This window comes from Balaenoptera borealis (assembly GCF_965194805.1).
Source record: "Balaenoptera borealis genome assembly, chromosome: 15".
NCBI lineage: Eukaryota > Metazoa > Chordata > Mammalia > Artiodactyla > Balaenopteridae > Balaenoptera > Balaenoptera borealis.
Genome location: NC_138871.1, coordinates 44,960,223 through 44,977,451, shown reverse-complemented (window position 1 = coordinate 44,977,451; position 17,229 = coordinate 44,960,223). Strand labels below are relative to the sequence as shown.

Below are 17,229 nucleotides of genomic sequence, written 5' to 3'. Positions count from 1 at the left end.
GAAATAATTTAGTAAAAAATAAAATAACCCTAAAGCTAATATCATATCTATAGAAGTTAACATATGAATTTATTCCTAAGTGAGAAATACACTGAAAATACCTGCCAAAATAAGTAGTTCAGCAGTAGCTGTATTACTTATCCAGTCAGATTCTAAAAGAAGTTTTACTGAATGTTTCAAAGGTCATTAGCATAAAAATGTTTGAAATCTGTAGCACAGCAATTATTGCTAAATCTATCCTTCCAGCTTGGATAGAAATAATGACTATAGTAAAAAAAGTTAATATTGCTATTTCCTTGTGCCTCAACACATATTTTAATACTGTAATCCATGTTCCTAAAACCAAATCTGCTCCCACAGTAGCAGAAAGAAAAGTTTGAATGCTGTGCATTTCTTTTAAGACAGCATCAAAATATCAACTGCCCAATGAATACACAGGTAAGTTATTTCTTCTTTCTTTTAAACATTGCTACCAACTCAATATAGTAGAATTCAGCATGTAGAATCCTTAATTTTAGAAATTAAAAAAAAAGTAATTTATCTTCATTTGTGGGCTAACAATTTGGAGGCAACAAAAATTTTAAATTGGAAAATTGTTAGACCTGAGAAAATTCAGGGAAATGAAAGACCTTGAAGACTGTGACTACAAGAAAAAGAGAAATTAAAAAGGGACTTTTCATTGTTAACGATCAGTAACTGCTTCCCCATGTCTCATGCATCAACTAAATGTAAACAAGAAAATCGTTCTAATGAAAACAGAAATAAAAGCTGTAAAAGTTAAGAATTCTAAGCTAGTAAATTATTATTCTCATAGTCTGAGAGATTTTATGATGAATGCTCTTAATCCCACACATCACTAAGGATGAAGCAATAGAAGTATTAATTTCAAAGTTATCTTTCGTAAAGGATGGCACTAAGATAAGAATTTCAACAGTGAGATTATAAACTGATTACTAAAACTAGGTATTTATTTCTTTAAAGTCAGATGTAGCATCATTTGGGTTTTTTAAACTTTAAAATATACTTAACACAAAATATTTCTTCTATTTCTTTTCTACTGCCTAAATAATAGCATTAGCCCAAACCCATTCTAAAACAAAATTGCTTTAAAAAAAAAAACACTGGAAATATCTAACAGATAGAATGTAAAAATCTAACTGGACATTAATAAAAAATAAAACATATAAAACAACTATAGTTTAATTCAATAGTAACAAAAACATAAAAGAATCAAATAACATTGGGAATCTAAACCTTCTTTAAGAAGGGACATAATTGTATTTCAGTTATTTTCTATTTAACACTAACATATATTTAACATAAGAAAGGGTACTTCAATTACAGCTATATGTTCATTTTGTCTTTAAATAGGTTAAGGGGAAAGTTTAAATATTTTTGTAGTGGGAAAACACAACATTGGTTTCATTACTAAATGTTCATCCCCACTAAAAAAACAGACACATTTGAACCAGTAAAAGCAACTTCTTAGTTATACTAGATAAGTGCCTGACCTAAGGGTTTAGAATTATATTTCATTAGTACTTGAAACTTTTTTTAAAACCAAGAATTAAGAATTTGATTCATTAAATCTATTTATCTCAGTAATAGTTTGAATGCTTTTTTTTTTTTTTACAATAAACAAATCAACTGCCACATATTCTGGCCTTGCCAAAGTCACAACTGATCAGAAATCTATTATTATTCTTCACAAACAGTAAAAATTATGTTTATGACTTTTCTCTCAACAATTTGCAACCACTATTTTATAGGTAATTCATATAGAACCAGAGCATTATCACTTACGTCATCACTCTGCTGGGCTTCCTGCATTACAAATTCTCGGACCATGGATGGACTAAACTCTACTAGATAAGAAAATATATCTGTAGCAGCTGATCTGACTTGCAAATCATCCATGCCCTGATAAAAGGAAAATCAGGTTACTTAGAGACAGTGAACAAAAGTTATGCCTGCGTTCCCCCTTTTTCTCCCAAATCTATGCCAAACAAATTTTTGGATTTAGACATGGTACTGGAATCAAAACATATAATCTCTCCCATCCTTTTCTTTTACAAATATTAAAAACTTTAGGCAGCTCAATGATTAGTTTCTGCCAGTTTTTTTCAGAGAATTTAAATTTAAGAATCAGCACAGGATTATAAAGCACTGCTTTACAAATGCTGCAAAAAAATTTGGGGGTGGGAGGGAGGATTCTTGATTTAAATATATGCAAAAATGTGAATGAGGTCTCCTAGTTAAGGCTTCAAAACTTTCCAGAAGCTGTCTTTGGTCCTGTTTGCCAGTTACGCCTTAGTAACTGATTCTCCCTTTTATGACTCTCCTAATAGAGGATGATTTTGAAAACAATCTGGGTATTTCCACTCTTTTCCGTAACTTAGTTTTCTAAGGTAGTGATCTTGAATGCTTTTTCCCTATCAGTACATGAAGGATACATGATTCATAAGATAAAAATCTCCAGGTGATTCTGAAAACGTTCCCTAACTTAGCAGTTCTCAAAGTGTGTCCCAGGGAACCCTGGAGAGGGGTCTCACACACTGAAAAGGGGGGTTATAACACCCTTCTCAAAATTGCATGAGATTAAAACTATTTTCATAATATTATTTATTATGAAAATAAATATTAAGGCATTATTGGCCTTTTTCACTCCCAGTCTATCACAAGTATAGTGGGGTTTTCCAGAGGCTACAAGATGTAATATCATAACAGATTAAATGCAGACGCTGCTATGAGAATCTAGCTATCTTCTATTAAGCCAGGCATTAAAGGGATTGGCAAAAAATGTGAAACAATGCCACTTGTCTCAATTTTTTTGTTTTGGAATTTTTGTTTTGTTTGGAATTTTTTTGTTTTGTTTTGGAAAAGTTATTTTTTCCTGAAAGTTATATTAGTTATCTTAACATATAATGGGATAATTATTATCATTTTTAAATGAGTTAATAAATACTTAAAAATTTTCTCAGTTTTAATTTTTCATACAATAAATGCCAATGCATAAAGCTCATATAAACAAAAGTATGAGAATCACTTCCTTAACCCCATAATGTAGCACGAGCCCCCTTGGTCCAGTCTGCCCTTCTCCCATTCACTGGTCTAAAAAGGAAAGGTATTTTATTAGTTTCTATGAAACATACTTAATTTTGTTATAGAAGAGATAACAGTCTCATAAAACCATGTGGGATTTTTATTTACTTGAAGCCATATTATATGAATCACATGTTAATATTACAAATTTAAGTTAATAAAAATCTGAAGAGGTTTTATGACTCACTACCAAATGAATCATAACCTAAAATTACAAAATTCAATATGCATTACTATAAAAAATTATTACCCATCCACAATATAAATCTATTACAAATTCGCAATTTCAAAAACATGAAAAGAAGCTATATAATTACCATTACAATTTCAAGAGCAGGAAGAATCCCCAACTTTGCCAAAGTTTTGAAAAATGCATCCCTGTTTTGAGGTTGTAATGTCTGAGAAAATGCACAAAATTCCTTGAAAAAATTAACCTGTAAAGTTAAGAAAGAATAGTGAGAAGTTGACACACATTAAAAGTAACCCTGGGGCAAACTGTAATGTGATCTACCACAGTGTGGAATTAACCTTCTCAGGGACCTAGAGTTTTTAGGGTATCCTGGCTCCTCAAAACCTAAAGAACATAGAAACCATGCTATAATAAATGGTGGCTGGGTTTTCAGGGAGCACTCATAAAGCACGATTCAATTTTTAAGAATTGTAAGGAACATCAGAGATTTCCTAGGATAAAGGGCTAATTTTATAAATGAGAAAACTGAGAAATAACTATACCAAAGATGACATGCCTGATTTTAAGTCAGCAATCTTTCATTACTTCTTTAGTATCTGATTATAAGTTTGAAAAATTGGCAAACTGCTGGTAAACAGCAATCAACATTCTCTTTCCCCAAAGTATGGTTACATCTCAAAAAAGTGATTACCAACACATTTGAAAGAAGAAAAACACTTCCAAGAACCGATTCATCATTCGTTTATTCAAGAAGGATTCTCCCTACCTTTTGTTTAACAACAACAACAACAAAAAGCATGTCAATAATGTATCTACAACCATAAAAATGTATGAGTTTGTAGTTCTGTCCTAACATAAACCATGTCTTGATTTTGTAATTTATAAGGCACATATTCCCTCACTGAGGGGAATAAAACCACATCAAAATATCTCTAAAAACTTCTAAGATATACAAAACAGTAAGTTTTAGAAACTTTGCAAATAATCATTTTATAGTATAATTTAAATACAGGTGACCCTTGAACAATACAGGGGTTGGGGTGCCCGCCCTCCACTAAGTCAAAAACCTGTGTGTAACTCTATAGTAGGCCCTCCATTATCTGTGGTTCCGCATCCAACCTTGGACCATGTAGTTCTGTAGTATTTACTATTGAAAAAAATCTGTGTCTAAGTGGAACCTGCAGTTCAAACCCACGTTGCTCAAGGGTCATCTGTTTATATCTTTCATACTAATTACAAAAATTTTTCTCTTAAATTAACAAGTTCAATATTAAAAGCTGTGTATGCCAAAAGAGTAAGTGCTCTTTAAGGGTGTGAATTTCAGTAATAAATAACTTACCAATTCACGGCGTTTATCATCATCCGTGGCCTCATCTGTTAATTGTGCAAAAACTTCAGACAAAAACTTCTCATCTTCCTACATGAGAAAAAATAATTACTATGAATTTAATAAAAGTATAAAGTTATACTCATTTATATGATTTCACAAACTATAATAAAAGTCGCTGAAAACCTAACAGCAATTCCATTATAAAACCTAAAATTCCAGGTATATTCATATTATAATTTTTAAAACTTGACTACACCATTCAATATTAGTTAGACATATTAATACCTTGTTTAATCAGAAACCTCAAATATAAAGAACTCTTTGAAAAACAAAAAAATAGATATTCTAGAGGTCATGCATGAAAACTCTATTTACCTTAACCGAGAGCCTCTCTTAGCTCCCTTTCAGGGTCCATTTATTTATGCTTAATTTAAACATAATTCAAACAAGTTTGAAGATCTCATTATTAGTCCACAGTGGATTAGAAAAATGAGAGTTACAAACACGGCAATAAAGAACATTGAATTCTGGCAGTGATAAGATTATAAAGGTTAACTGTGATTATCTTTTGGTGATGGATTATGAGTGATTTTCTTTTTTGCTCATCTGTATTTTCCAATTTTCCATAATAAATATGGACAATTAAATTACAAAGGAAAAACCGACATGAATATTAAAATTCACTTTAGAGAAGATTTCCATCAAAATGTGCTGAAAGAAAGTTATGCTTTTAAGTTTCAGTAATCTTCAAAATTCACTTTTATGAAATATAATCTGAATATTTTTAAGTAATTAAAATAGCATAACCTAAAAATATTTGTAATAGTGATAACTGCATGGTTGATAATAAAATCAAAGCATGACATATAAAGGATATAGCTAATATACCTGCCCTTTTTCTTACTGTGAATCATCCATGAAGCGGTATCAATCCCTTAAAGCCTTTCTGAAATAAGGTAGAGCATATATGAAAAAATGAATGAAAAGCACTAGGTATGATCATGGAAAATATAACATGCTCTCCCGCTAAACATCCTTTGGAGCTATTCAAAGACACATCACTGACAGATAACCCGTTTTTTGACTCAGAATAGTGTTCCTTTTGTTATTTAGTTGACTCCTTTTGGATCTTATGTATGGAGGCCTGAATCATCTACCTTCTGAGAGAGTTCAACTACATAAATAATCTTTTACTTATCCCTCAAATCACTTTTTCATCTCAGTATTTTAGCTTTTGTTGAATAAGCACATATTTACCTCAACTTATACCTTTTATAAATTTTTATCTTCCTGCACCTCTCGCGGATTAAATCTTCCTTTCCTGTCTGAAGAGTTTTAACTTTTTCAGAATCTTTTCATAGGAAAATAGTTCCAGTTCTTTGATAAATGCAATTTCCCATTTAAATTCTTCTTATATGACTCATTATTTGTTTGCTGATGGCTAGAACTGCATAAAGTATTACAGAAGCAATTTCAAGTATTACAGTCTGCTAGGAGAATGCTTTCCGATTCCTAGTATATATTTTTTCTGATCTCTAACATTATTTTTGATATTATTCTACACAAGCACTCTGTTCCAATGTATTAAGGGAGCGATGATTGGTAGCTTAAAGCCTATCATAAATATAGCTGGAAAATTTCCCCTAAATCCCTGGTTCTTCAAGTAATTAGTTTCTTTAGATCACTTTTTCTTTTCTATTTCATTTTAAGAGCTTTTAATAAATCATAATTATTTTAAGTCAAATTGTGCATGTTTACTATTTTGGATAACAAAACCTTAAGGGGAAAAGAGGAGCTGCTCCTAAAAAGTCTGAAATCGAACTTTTTTCTTTGCGATGATGTAAAAATGGGCACACACACAAAACCAAAATCCCAAACCTAGGACCCATGCAACATTAAAAATTCTAAAAGGATCACATAGACACAGAAATTTAGAATTAGATGAGGCTTTAAGAGAGTACCTAGAGATTGCCTAATCTAATTTTAAAAGTCCATCCCAAAGAATGGATTTATCAGAAGCTAGCTAGTGATAAAGATGGATTTTGAATCCTGGTCTCCTGCATAATGAAGTTCTGTCACTCCCACAGCAGAAAATATGCAGGATAGATTCCTAAGTAGGAATCAAACCAAAGCAAACTATACACACAAACTAGAATGGGCCAAGTCCAGTATGATAAAATTTAATACTTTAAATCCTACACTTGAGTCCAAAAACCTCTAAAACAAAACCATATTATTGCAAAGTTGTTTTCTTAATGGTGTTGGAAGATTTTACATATTAATAATTGGGATGAAAGGTTAGAAATTTCTCTTTCAGTGCTGAAATCTTGCAAAATATGTCAAAAAAGAACTAAACCACTGATCCCACTGGGTTTGTTTTTCACTCAACTCTTACCTATGGAATAGTGAAAATTTATGTAACATGCTAAAATGTCAACATTTGAGATACCTGTCCTTAATCATTTCTAGTGCAGGGAAAAGTTAAAACTTCTTGTTCTGAAAAGGATCTTAACTCTATAGCTGTCTGTGTGGAAATAACCTCAATTTACTGGCTTTTTGGAATTTAATTTATAAAACATTTTAAAGTATCTTTCTCAATTCTGGACACAAGGGATTTTGATCTGCAATTAGGTAGAAAATTCAGGTTAACTAAAATCTTATGTCCCTACCATGGTTACGATAATCTCAACATGTATTAGAGTACATACTAGGAGCCAGTGACCACCCTAAGTGCTTTCATGTAATTTCTCAGTTAATTAACCTAATTTAGGCTAGGAGTTATCTATGTAGTTTTATACGACCTCATTTCGGTGGAGTTAGATAAAATTCTTACATTTTCACTTGCCCTATGTAACTAATGCAACAACAGGTTAATACTTATTTAAGAAGCTACAGATATGCATACTAGTTAGCCAGATGGGTATGTGGAAACATCTAATGCCTGCAGGGAAACCTCAGAGATGGGCTTTAGGAAATGAGCCTTTAGAGGCCAATGGCCATAATCTTGCTTTCTTCTCACACACTGTTGAAAACAGAATTCAGCATCATGGCTGGCACGTAAGAGATAACAAAGTGGTAAACCTTAAGTAAACAACAGGGAGCTCACGGTATCTGGCTATTTCATAAAATGCCTCTCAGGGACCAGAAATGAGTAAAACTTCATTTATATAAGTATAACTTTCACAAATAGACCTATGACAGAATGTATAAAATGACATAGAAAGTTATAAATATTTACAGATTAGTTTGCATAATTTATTTTTAAAACATAAAAAGCATTATGATTTACTATTATGGATTTGGCAACTCTTCTGAAGTCAACAGCAGTCATTTGAAAGCTACACTTCAGCTTCTGTCATTGGGTCCTTTATATCAACTACATTGACTGTGGGTTTATTTCCAGTCTCCTGAGACTATAACTTTTTCTGTCAGCAAGTGAAATGGCACCCTGAATTGTACAGTATGGTTTTAAAAAGTGGGTCCCATATATTATAAATGGAACCTAATGTGTAAGTCCAACTTGCCTCACACTTACTACTGTGGAATAATGAACAACTGTCTGGTGAAAGAATGATCTGGGAAGTAAACCCTATACAAAAGTAAAGTTATAATAGTGAATAATGGTTGGAAGTATCATGAAATGGAATCTCACAGGTAAGTACTAAGACAGACATTCTTAACTTTTTGGTCTCAGGACCCCTTCAAACACTTAAAAACTACTGAGGACCCCAAAGAGCTTTTATTATGTGGGTTATGTTTATCAGTATTTACCATAATTAAAACTGAGATGCTTAAAAACATTAATTTTCATTAAAAAATAAGCTATTATATGTTTGTATAAATATTTTTTATGAGAAACAACTGTATCATCCAAAATCATAAACATTTAGAAAGAAGAATGGCTTTGTTTTACATTTTTGCAAATCTCTTTAATGTTTGGCTTAACAGAAGACAGCTAGATTCTCACATCTCCTTCAGCATTCAATCCGTTGTGATACGTTGTTCTGGTTGAAGTATATGAAGAAAATACAGCCTCGCGGTGACAGGAAGTTGGAAAAGGAAACACTTCACAGACTTCTCTGAAATGGCTTCAGGTATGCCCAGGGGTCCACAGACATTACTTGAGAACCACTAACTACACTACGTACTATATAGTAGCAGCTCAATAAACTTAGTGACTGATGTGGAAATAACAAAGGCAGTTATGCAGGAAACTGTTAGTATACTATCACATGTAAAGCAAAATCTTCAAAATCATGCTTACCAAACTGTTAGGGTATAAAGGATTAACATGATATAAACATGGTATAAAACTCCTACTTTGAACTCAAGGAGACAGGATAAAATCAACCTCACATAGCAAATAATCTGACTATCATTTACTGAAAATTAATTAATGTTTCTCAATTCTGGCTGCACATCTGAATTATTTCAGAAGCTTTAAGCACATACACGCATATCCCCAATAATAACTAGGTCTCACAAAATGGAATAAAAAATATTTAAAAAAACAGCTGCTTCTGTTTGGGATGATGAAAAAGTTCTGGAAATGGATAGTGGTGATGGCTGCATAACAGTGTGAATGTACTTAATGTTATGAATTGTACACTTAAAAATTGTTAAAATTTTGAATTTTATGTCATGTATGCTCTACCACAATTTTTTAAATGCAAAAAAACAAAAAGTTAAAAAAAAAACACCCAGCTGCATGATAGGACATTTAGAAATATAAAAGGTCACATTAAGAAATGATTCTTCTTCAGAAAACTATGAGATAAAGCCCTGTTTTCTATGCTTGATAGTACAATTAAAGTAAAAGAAATCTTTCAAAAGGAAGGAATGAACACCAGCTTAACTATTAAGGGTTGACTATCTGAAAACAAAATTATGAAGAACACCTCAGTTTACTTACCTGCAACATGCTGACTATTTCAACTTTGTTGAAGAAAATAAAAGATGTAAGAGTAGAAAGAAAATTCTCTTCAAAAACTGATGGTGTAGGCAAAATGATGTCCTGAATGTACTGTACCCTGTAAGTCTGATGTATTTTTTGCCTTAGTTCAGAGTCTGTTATTGGTATAACTTCCTTAAACTTTGCAGTTTTGGTCAAGAATTCTCTGTGCCTTTTTGGCTGAGCCAAAGCAGGGTCATATTCAAGGCATCCCACGACATCCATGATACACTCATCAGAAAACATTACCTCAAACAGAGTTGCCTTATTTAGGAATAAGATTCCTCTAATAATTTCATACAAATGGTGTAAGCCTTCAGTGTTTTCTAGGTTCTCACAAGCTTGGAACAGCTGCAGTAGTTTTTTAATATAGCCTTCATTTTCCAAGGCCAGAGCCAGCTTTTCCCTACGGATAGGTGAGGAGAGAACTGAGGTAACTAAGTCAGCAATCTCTTCAAGTTTATTGAGTTCACATGTGGGCAGGTCAATCAGATGACTGGTTTCAGGCATTTCTTCAAATCGTTCTTCTTCTGATTCATCAATGAGGTCCTGTGTGACTTCCACTGATGGATCCTTACCTTGAACCTAAAAATATCCAAGTACAGCTGGTTACCTTAAAATACAAAAGAATTCAGAATTTTGGGAATCAAATCACTGATCATTGAATTTTTTTTTTTTAATAAATTTCTTTTTTTGGGGCCACGACTCACAGCATGTGGGATCCTAGTTCCCGACCAGGGATTGAACCCCTGCCCCCACTGGACTGCTGGAAGTCCCCTGACTAGTGAATTTAAGTAAAAATCAATATTTTCAAGGAATCAATACTAACACAGTCATTGTTAATTAAAAGTGAAGTCTAGAGGGGGAAAATACAACTAGTTTAGAGTCAGCTATTTGAGTCTTAAGTTACTGACTGCAGATGGTTTCACCTCTAAATTTCTGAACTTACAACTTGAGGTTAACTCTGATCCCTAATTACCTGAGTATTTCAGCTAACGTTATGTATGTTTGATATTAAATTATGTAATAACCACTTGCAGTTGTTTATTAAATTCACTCTACCTAGTACAGTGAATTTTGCAGAAAGTAACTCTTCTGTTGGTCCCCCCAAATCACTATGTATGACAAAGCACCATCAACTGGCTTAACAAGGACACTACTGAGTTCAAACCAAATTAAAACCCAACTCCTTGTATATTCAAGAGTAAGAAAATATGATTTCCTCAAAATACTTTTGAAATTCACTTTTGGAAAAATATTTGCTTTTGCTCTGAGCCTGAAGCTGATAAATAGACTAATAAATAAAGTGTATTCTTTTAAAAACTGGCATTCATTTAACATCTGTGATAAAGCCTCCAAGTATTATCTAGATAAAAATCACAACATAATGAATAAAGAACTGCTTTATGATTCAGGTTGACTACTTTATGATTCAAGAAAAGCATGGCTAACAAATTTTCTATAATGAATTACTCTAACAAAAAATGTTTAGAACTTTACTTTTCATAAATTTTTCTAATTCATAATCCAAGAGTACAATCATCCTCTCTTCTCCACCTTAAAACATCCTGAATATCCTAAGCAGAAAAAGTTCCACAAATTTCCAAATCCACCAAAGCAATATATGAAAAAAGACCTAAGAACTCAGAGAAAAAAGTAGACGGATACACTGATGCATACAAGATACTTTTTTTCCCTAGAGGAATGAGAGTATTTCTTTTACTTCTGAGTTCTCAACAGAGTAGCTGGGCTTAGGGAGGACGACACATAAATATAAGAGAAAATATAAGTAACAAGGTCTTAAGAACAGTTCAGATAAAATGCCTTGGAAACTCAGAGGAAGGGAAACTCCAGCTCTTGGGGTGGGGGTGAGCAGAGAATACACGGAAGGAATCATAAAAGCAGTGGCATTTCATAAAAAGGAACGAAACTGGGTCATTTGTAGAGACGTGGATGGATCTAGAGACTGTCATACAGAGTGAAGTAAGTCAGAAAGAGAAAAATAAATATCATATATTAATGCATATATGTGGAATCTAGAAAAATGGTACAGATGAACCGGTTTGCAGGGCAGAAACTGAAACACAGATGTAGAGAACAAACGTATGGACTCCAAGGGGGGAAAGTGGCGGGGGGTGGGGGTGGGGGTGGTGGTGGGATGAACTGGGAGATTGGGATTGACATGTATACACTGATATGTATAAAACAGATAACTAATAAGAACCTGCTGTATAAAAAAATAATTAAATAAAATTCGAAAAAAAGAAAAAAAGCAGTGGCATCTGAGATTTTAAGTGGACCTACAAAGATAGGTAAGATTCTGATGGGAGATAAAGGTACTCAAAGTTCAAGGGGAAGAGCACAGAGCCAGAGAAATGGAAATATGTGACATGCATATGGCAAACAGCAAAAATGGAAATGTAGACTCCAGCCAGATCATGAAAAGTCAAGCTAAAACACCTGCATTACTGTTCAGGGAAGTGAATGTGTAGCACTGTCCTTTAGAAAGTAAGCTGGCATCAGCTGTATGAGACAAATTTGAAAATATAGATAAATTAGGGTGTTATTCCAAAGGCTACATGAACAACAACTGAATTTGGATAGCGATGTTGGGACAGATATGGGATAGCTACAAAAGAGAGAAGGAAACACAATGACCCTATAGATTTAAACCCATCATTGGGAAGATTATGGCTTCTTTAACAAAAACTGGGAATGTGGGAGAGGAATGTTAGTAAGAGTTCAGTTTATTAAGTTTGAGGTGTTTGAATATCCAGCTGGCAATTAAATCTGTGGGTCTACTACTCTGGAAAAAGAATAGGACAAAAGATAGAGATTTGGTATTAGGGTAACAGTTAAAGCCAGAAGACTCTGACACTAACCAGAGAAAAGAGAAAACGTAGTGTGAGGGGAAGGAAGAAGAATCAGAGGTTACAAAGAACAAATAAGAGGAAACCAGGAGTTAACTTACACTTCAAATGAACATAGTTTGCATATGTTTAAGAATAAAAACACAGCTTCAGAACCATGCATGTAACCACTAGGTTACAGCATGTTTATTTCTTTGTTATCTAGTATTATCCCTTACAAGCTTCCTGGCTTCATCCTGAACGTAACCCTGACTGATCTGATCTGTCAACAGCACATAAACCCAAGTGTCTACCTGGATGACAATAGTGCTGTCTACCAGATATTTCTGGTTCTCTCCCTTTTGTGGCACATGAGTTCATTGCTTCCATCAAGTTACATGTAGCTGTGTGACTTGCTTTGGCCAATAAAATGTGAGCAAAAGTGCCATGTATAACTTCTGGGAAGAGCTTTCAAAAACCAGTGCTCTGATTTGCTACCCTTCTTCCCCACTTTGCAATAATCATGGAAGTATTAAAATGAATTCTCTATCAACTTGGGTCCCTGAGAGGCTCTGCTGAGCACAGCCCCTTCCTCTCCAATATTGGTCAAACAGCATTAAGGGGGCTTCCCTGGTGGTGCAGTGGTTAAGAATCCGCCTGCCAATGCAGGGGACACGGGTTCAAGCCCTGGTTCGGGAAGATCCCACATGCCACGGAGCAACTAAGCCCGTGCGCCACAACTACTGAGCCTGAGCTCTAGAGCCCACGAGTCACAACTACTGAAGCCCACGCACCTAAAGCCCATGCTCCACAACGAGAAGCCACCTCAATGAGAAGCCCGCGCACTGCAACCAAGAGTAGCCCCCGCTCGCTGCAACTAGAGAAAGCCCCCGTGCAGCAACGAAGACCCAATGCAGCCAAAAATAAATAAATTAAAAAAAAACAGCGTTAAGGAAAAAACCAAACTTTTGTTGTGATAAGGTTCATGGTAAGTCCACACTATCAGTAGGCTTCTCAATGAAAATTTCTCTTTTCCACACTCCTATCCTAGTCCCTTATAGCTACTGCTTTAATTTTTTTCCCTTTTCAAGGGTCAAACACTATTACTTTCCCCTTTAAGTCTTAGAGAGAACTTTTTCCCTTTGGGAAAAAAAGAGGCCATCAGTACTCAACTTCCTCCAACATTCTTCTTTTCCATCTCACAACTTATCTTCATCCAATTCCTTCATCTGTTTCAAAGAAAATGTCTCTACCATTTTCTGAGATTAGAACTTCCATATGTACTTCTGATTTTATGCTTTCTAAGAGTTCAATATGTATCAATTATCTTAGCTCTTTTTAAAACAATTAATTAATTAATTTGGTTGTGCTGGGTCTTAGTTGCCAGCAGGTAGGCTCCTTAGCTGTGGTTCGCCAGCTCCTTAGTTGTGGCACGTGGGCTCCTTAGTTGTGGCATGCGAACTCTTAGTTGTGGCATGCATGCGGGATCTAGTTCCCTGACCAGGGATTGAACCTGGGCCCCCTGCACTGGGAGTACAGAGTCTTTTTTTTTTTTTTTTTTTATAAATAGGTATTTTTTTTTATAGTGGGTAATGTGAAGACTTCAGATGAAATAGATTGAGAAACTGATTGGAAATTGAATGCAAACTAAGACCACTTGACTGTTACTGAAATGAATAGCCCAGTTTGCTTTTTTTTTTTTTTAAAAGAAATTCACGTTCTTTTATTTATTTATTTATTTATTTATGACTGTGTTGAGTCTTCGTTTCTGTGCGAGGGCTTTCTCTAGTTGCGGCAAGTGGGGGCCACTCTTCATCGCGGTGTGCGGGCCTCTCACCATCGCGGCCTCTCTTGTTGCGGAGCACAGGCTCCAGACGCGCAGGCTCAGTAATTGTGGCTCATGGGCCCAGTTGCTCTGTGGCATGTGGGATCTTCCCAGACCAGGGCTCGAACCCGTGTCCCCTGCATTGGCAGGCGGACTCTCAACCACTGCGCCACCAGGGAAGCCCTGGGAGCACAGAGTCTTAACCACTGTGCCACCAGGGAAGTCCCTTAGCCCTTGTTTTTGTAATTTCTCTCTCCCCAATGATTATTTTGTTTTATCATTCACCATTCCCCTTAAGATACTTATTGCTCTTTGAGCTGTCAATCTTTTTCAGAGAGAAGTTCTATTTTCTTATTATAAGGGGTTAACAAATGACAAAGAAATAGGTTTTTTATTGAAATTGTTCTTTCAAAGGTCAGCAATGACTTCCCAGAATTAAAAAGTAAAACATTACGTATGGTTCTGTTTAATATCACATAGCAGCTGGGAGCAATAAACTAAATGTATACTCAGCAACATGGCTAGATCTTAAAAGTACAGTACTGAGTTGTGCAGTAAAAAATTAACCTTGCTAGACCAGCAGAGTGGCCAAACCTAACATTCCTTTCGAAGGCGGAAAAGTTTGCGCAAAAATCAATGACAAATGGGGAGGAGAAATGTAACAGAGGGCAAAGGAATAAATTAATAGGTAATGTAATGAAGGAAATCCAATATTAACACTGGTGCCTTATGAAAAGCTCAGAGTAAGAGATGATATTCTCTTAGCTCCATTGTAACAGATGCCTGGAAGGGTGAAGCCATATGTTTCCCAAGTCTACCACTGCTCCTGGGACTCAACAAGGTTGAATGGAAGTCTGTAAGTCTACTTGATAGAGCTGACACCACCCTGGGAGACACTGTCATACAATATGATGAACTGGACCAATTATTAATGACTGAGTGGGATTCTTGTAATGTGCCAGTATCTACTGACTCTTACTTTTTTCAGGTTACATCTACTACCATACCGCAATATGGTATAACATTGCCACTGTTGATCCAACTACCTCATGTACATAAGCCTTATGATAATATTGATATTATGATCAAATGTATTAGGAAACTGAATTAAAGCCTCCTCAGCATGTAATGTCGATAGAAAATGACTGGCATGAGGAATAAGTGGACTTACTAGCTGTTAACCATCAGCTAATTTCTATACTAAAGAGTTCTCTACGAGTTTACCATAAGGTACAAACTGTGGTAGATCAAGGAGGGTAATGAGCAGTCAAAATAGTGCAAAAATATAAAAAGTAAATCATGGCTTTATAGGTCAGAATAGTTGTTTCTTTAAATCTACTCCTAGCCCAGACTGACTCCTCCAAATGTTACGCATATTCATACTGATACTATTGCTCTGTCATATAAATGCTACACTAAATGTAGATACTTAGACAAATATGACCATTTTGCTGTAAGAGTCTTGGCCAAGGGCCGAAGGGTGGCCTTTGCAGTAAAGGACTAATCTTGCCCAAAGAAAGGTTTGGACCTTGCCTAACTCCTGAGAGTCAACCTCTAAGCACTCTGAATATCCTCTGTTGGGAGTATTTTTGTTTACCTGGGGACCTTGGGCTATGCTGGACAGTCCACATACATGTGTGGATAACTGTATGGTTTATCGAGGAGATCTTGGGCCACACAATATCAGCTCAACCTCTGGGAGTGCTGGAAACTAGAGTCAGCCACATGGGTAGTCAGCATGCTTATATGACTAACGCCCCAATGAAAATGCTGGGCACAAAGGTTTGGGTAAGCTTCCCTGGTCAGTAATACTCTGTACATGTTGCCACCCATCGTTGCTGTGAGAAGTTAAGTGCTGTCTGCATGACTATTCTGAAAAGAGAAAATTGGATACTGACGCCTGGAACTCTCCTAGACTCTGCCCGATGTGCCTGTTCCCAATGGTAATTTTAACCTGAATCATATCATTGTAATAAACTGCACCATGAATGTAATAGCTTGTGGAGTTCTCTAAGTCTTTCTAGTGAATTAGTGAACCTGTGAGTGGTCTTGGGGACCTCCCGAACTACATGAGTGAAAAGAGTAAAAAACAAATTTCAGCAAAAAGTTCTAAGACAAAAGTACAAAGTCATTAAGAATATATATATATATCCAAGAACATATATTAAACAGCAGGTGCTGAGGTGTGGGGAGGGGAAAAGTGGGGCAAAGGATAACTGAATATGCTGATCACTGGAAAATATTATCCACAATATAAATTTATGTTCTAGCAGACATGTAATTCAACACCCTAGTTCTAAATAAGATGTTTGTCTTCTGTTTTATTCACTCATTCTTCAAATATATACCGAGTACATACACAATGTGTGCCAGTTGCCATGCTGGTATTGGAGGGAGAAAACAAAATAAAATATCACGTTTCAGTAATTTATCATAAAAAAAGGTTAGCCTTTATATACTGCTATTAATATTCTGAACAGCCTTATAAATATTATGGAGAAGTAATCTTTCTTTTATTTTGAAATTATTGCTTTCATTATTTACATGGAACATTTTTCCCCCCATTTCATAGATGAATGAATTCATGGTTCAAGTTTATTGAATCAAGAACAGAACAGCATGGGCTTCCCTGGTGGCGCAGTGGTTGAGAAGCTGCCTGCCAATGCAGGGGACACGGGTTCGAGCCCTGGTCTGGGAAGATCCCACATGCCGCAGAGCAACTAGGCCTGTGCGCCACAACTACTGAGCCTGAGCGTCTGGAGCCTGTGCTCCGCAACAAGAGAGGCCGTGATAGTGAGAGGCCCGCGCACCGCGATGAAGAGTGGCCCCCACTTGCCGCAACTAGAGAAAGCCCTCGCACAGAAACGAAGACCCAACACAGCCAAAAATAAATATAAAGAAAAAAAGAAAAAAAGAACAGAACAGCAAGTATTTATGAACTGCATATGTATGTCTGCAATAGAGGTCACTTTTTTTTAGATC

The 17,229-nt window shown here is 35.3% G+C and overlaps 1 protein-coding gene across 1 annotated transcript in view; it reads right to left on the bottom strand.

Annotated features, from left to right (window-relative positions):
- PPP4R3B (protein phosphatase 4 regulatory subunit 3B) overlaps positions 1-17,229 on the bottom strand; it is a 61,087-nt gene that overhangs the window by 35,336 nt on the left and 8,522 nt on the right. The window contains exons 3-6 of the mRNA XM_082356527.1: positions 9,535-10,158; positions 4,632-4,709; positions 3,420-3,536; positions 1,804-1,920 (exon numbers count right to left, since the gene is read on the bottom strand). Coding sequence (XP_082212653.1) covers positions 1,804-1,920; positions 3,420-3,536; positions 4,632-4,709; positions 9,535-10,158 — 936 coding nt within the window. The remainder of the gene's footprint in view (positions 1-1,803; positions 1,921-3,419; positions 3,537-4,631; positions 4,710-9,534; positions 10,159-17,229) is intronic.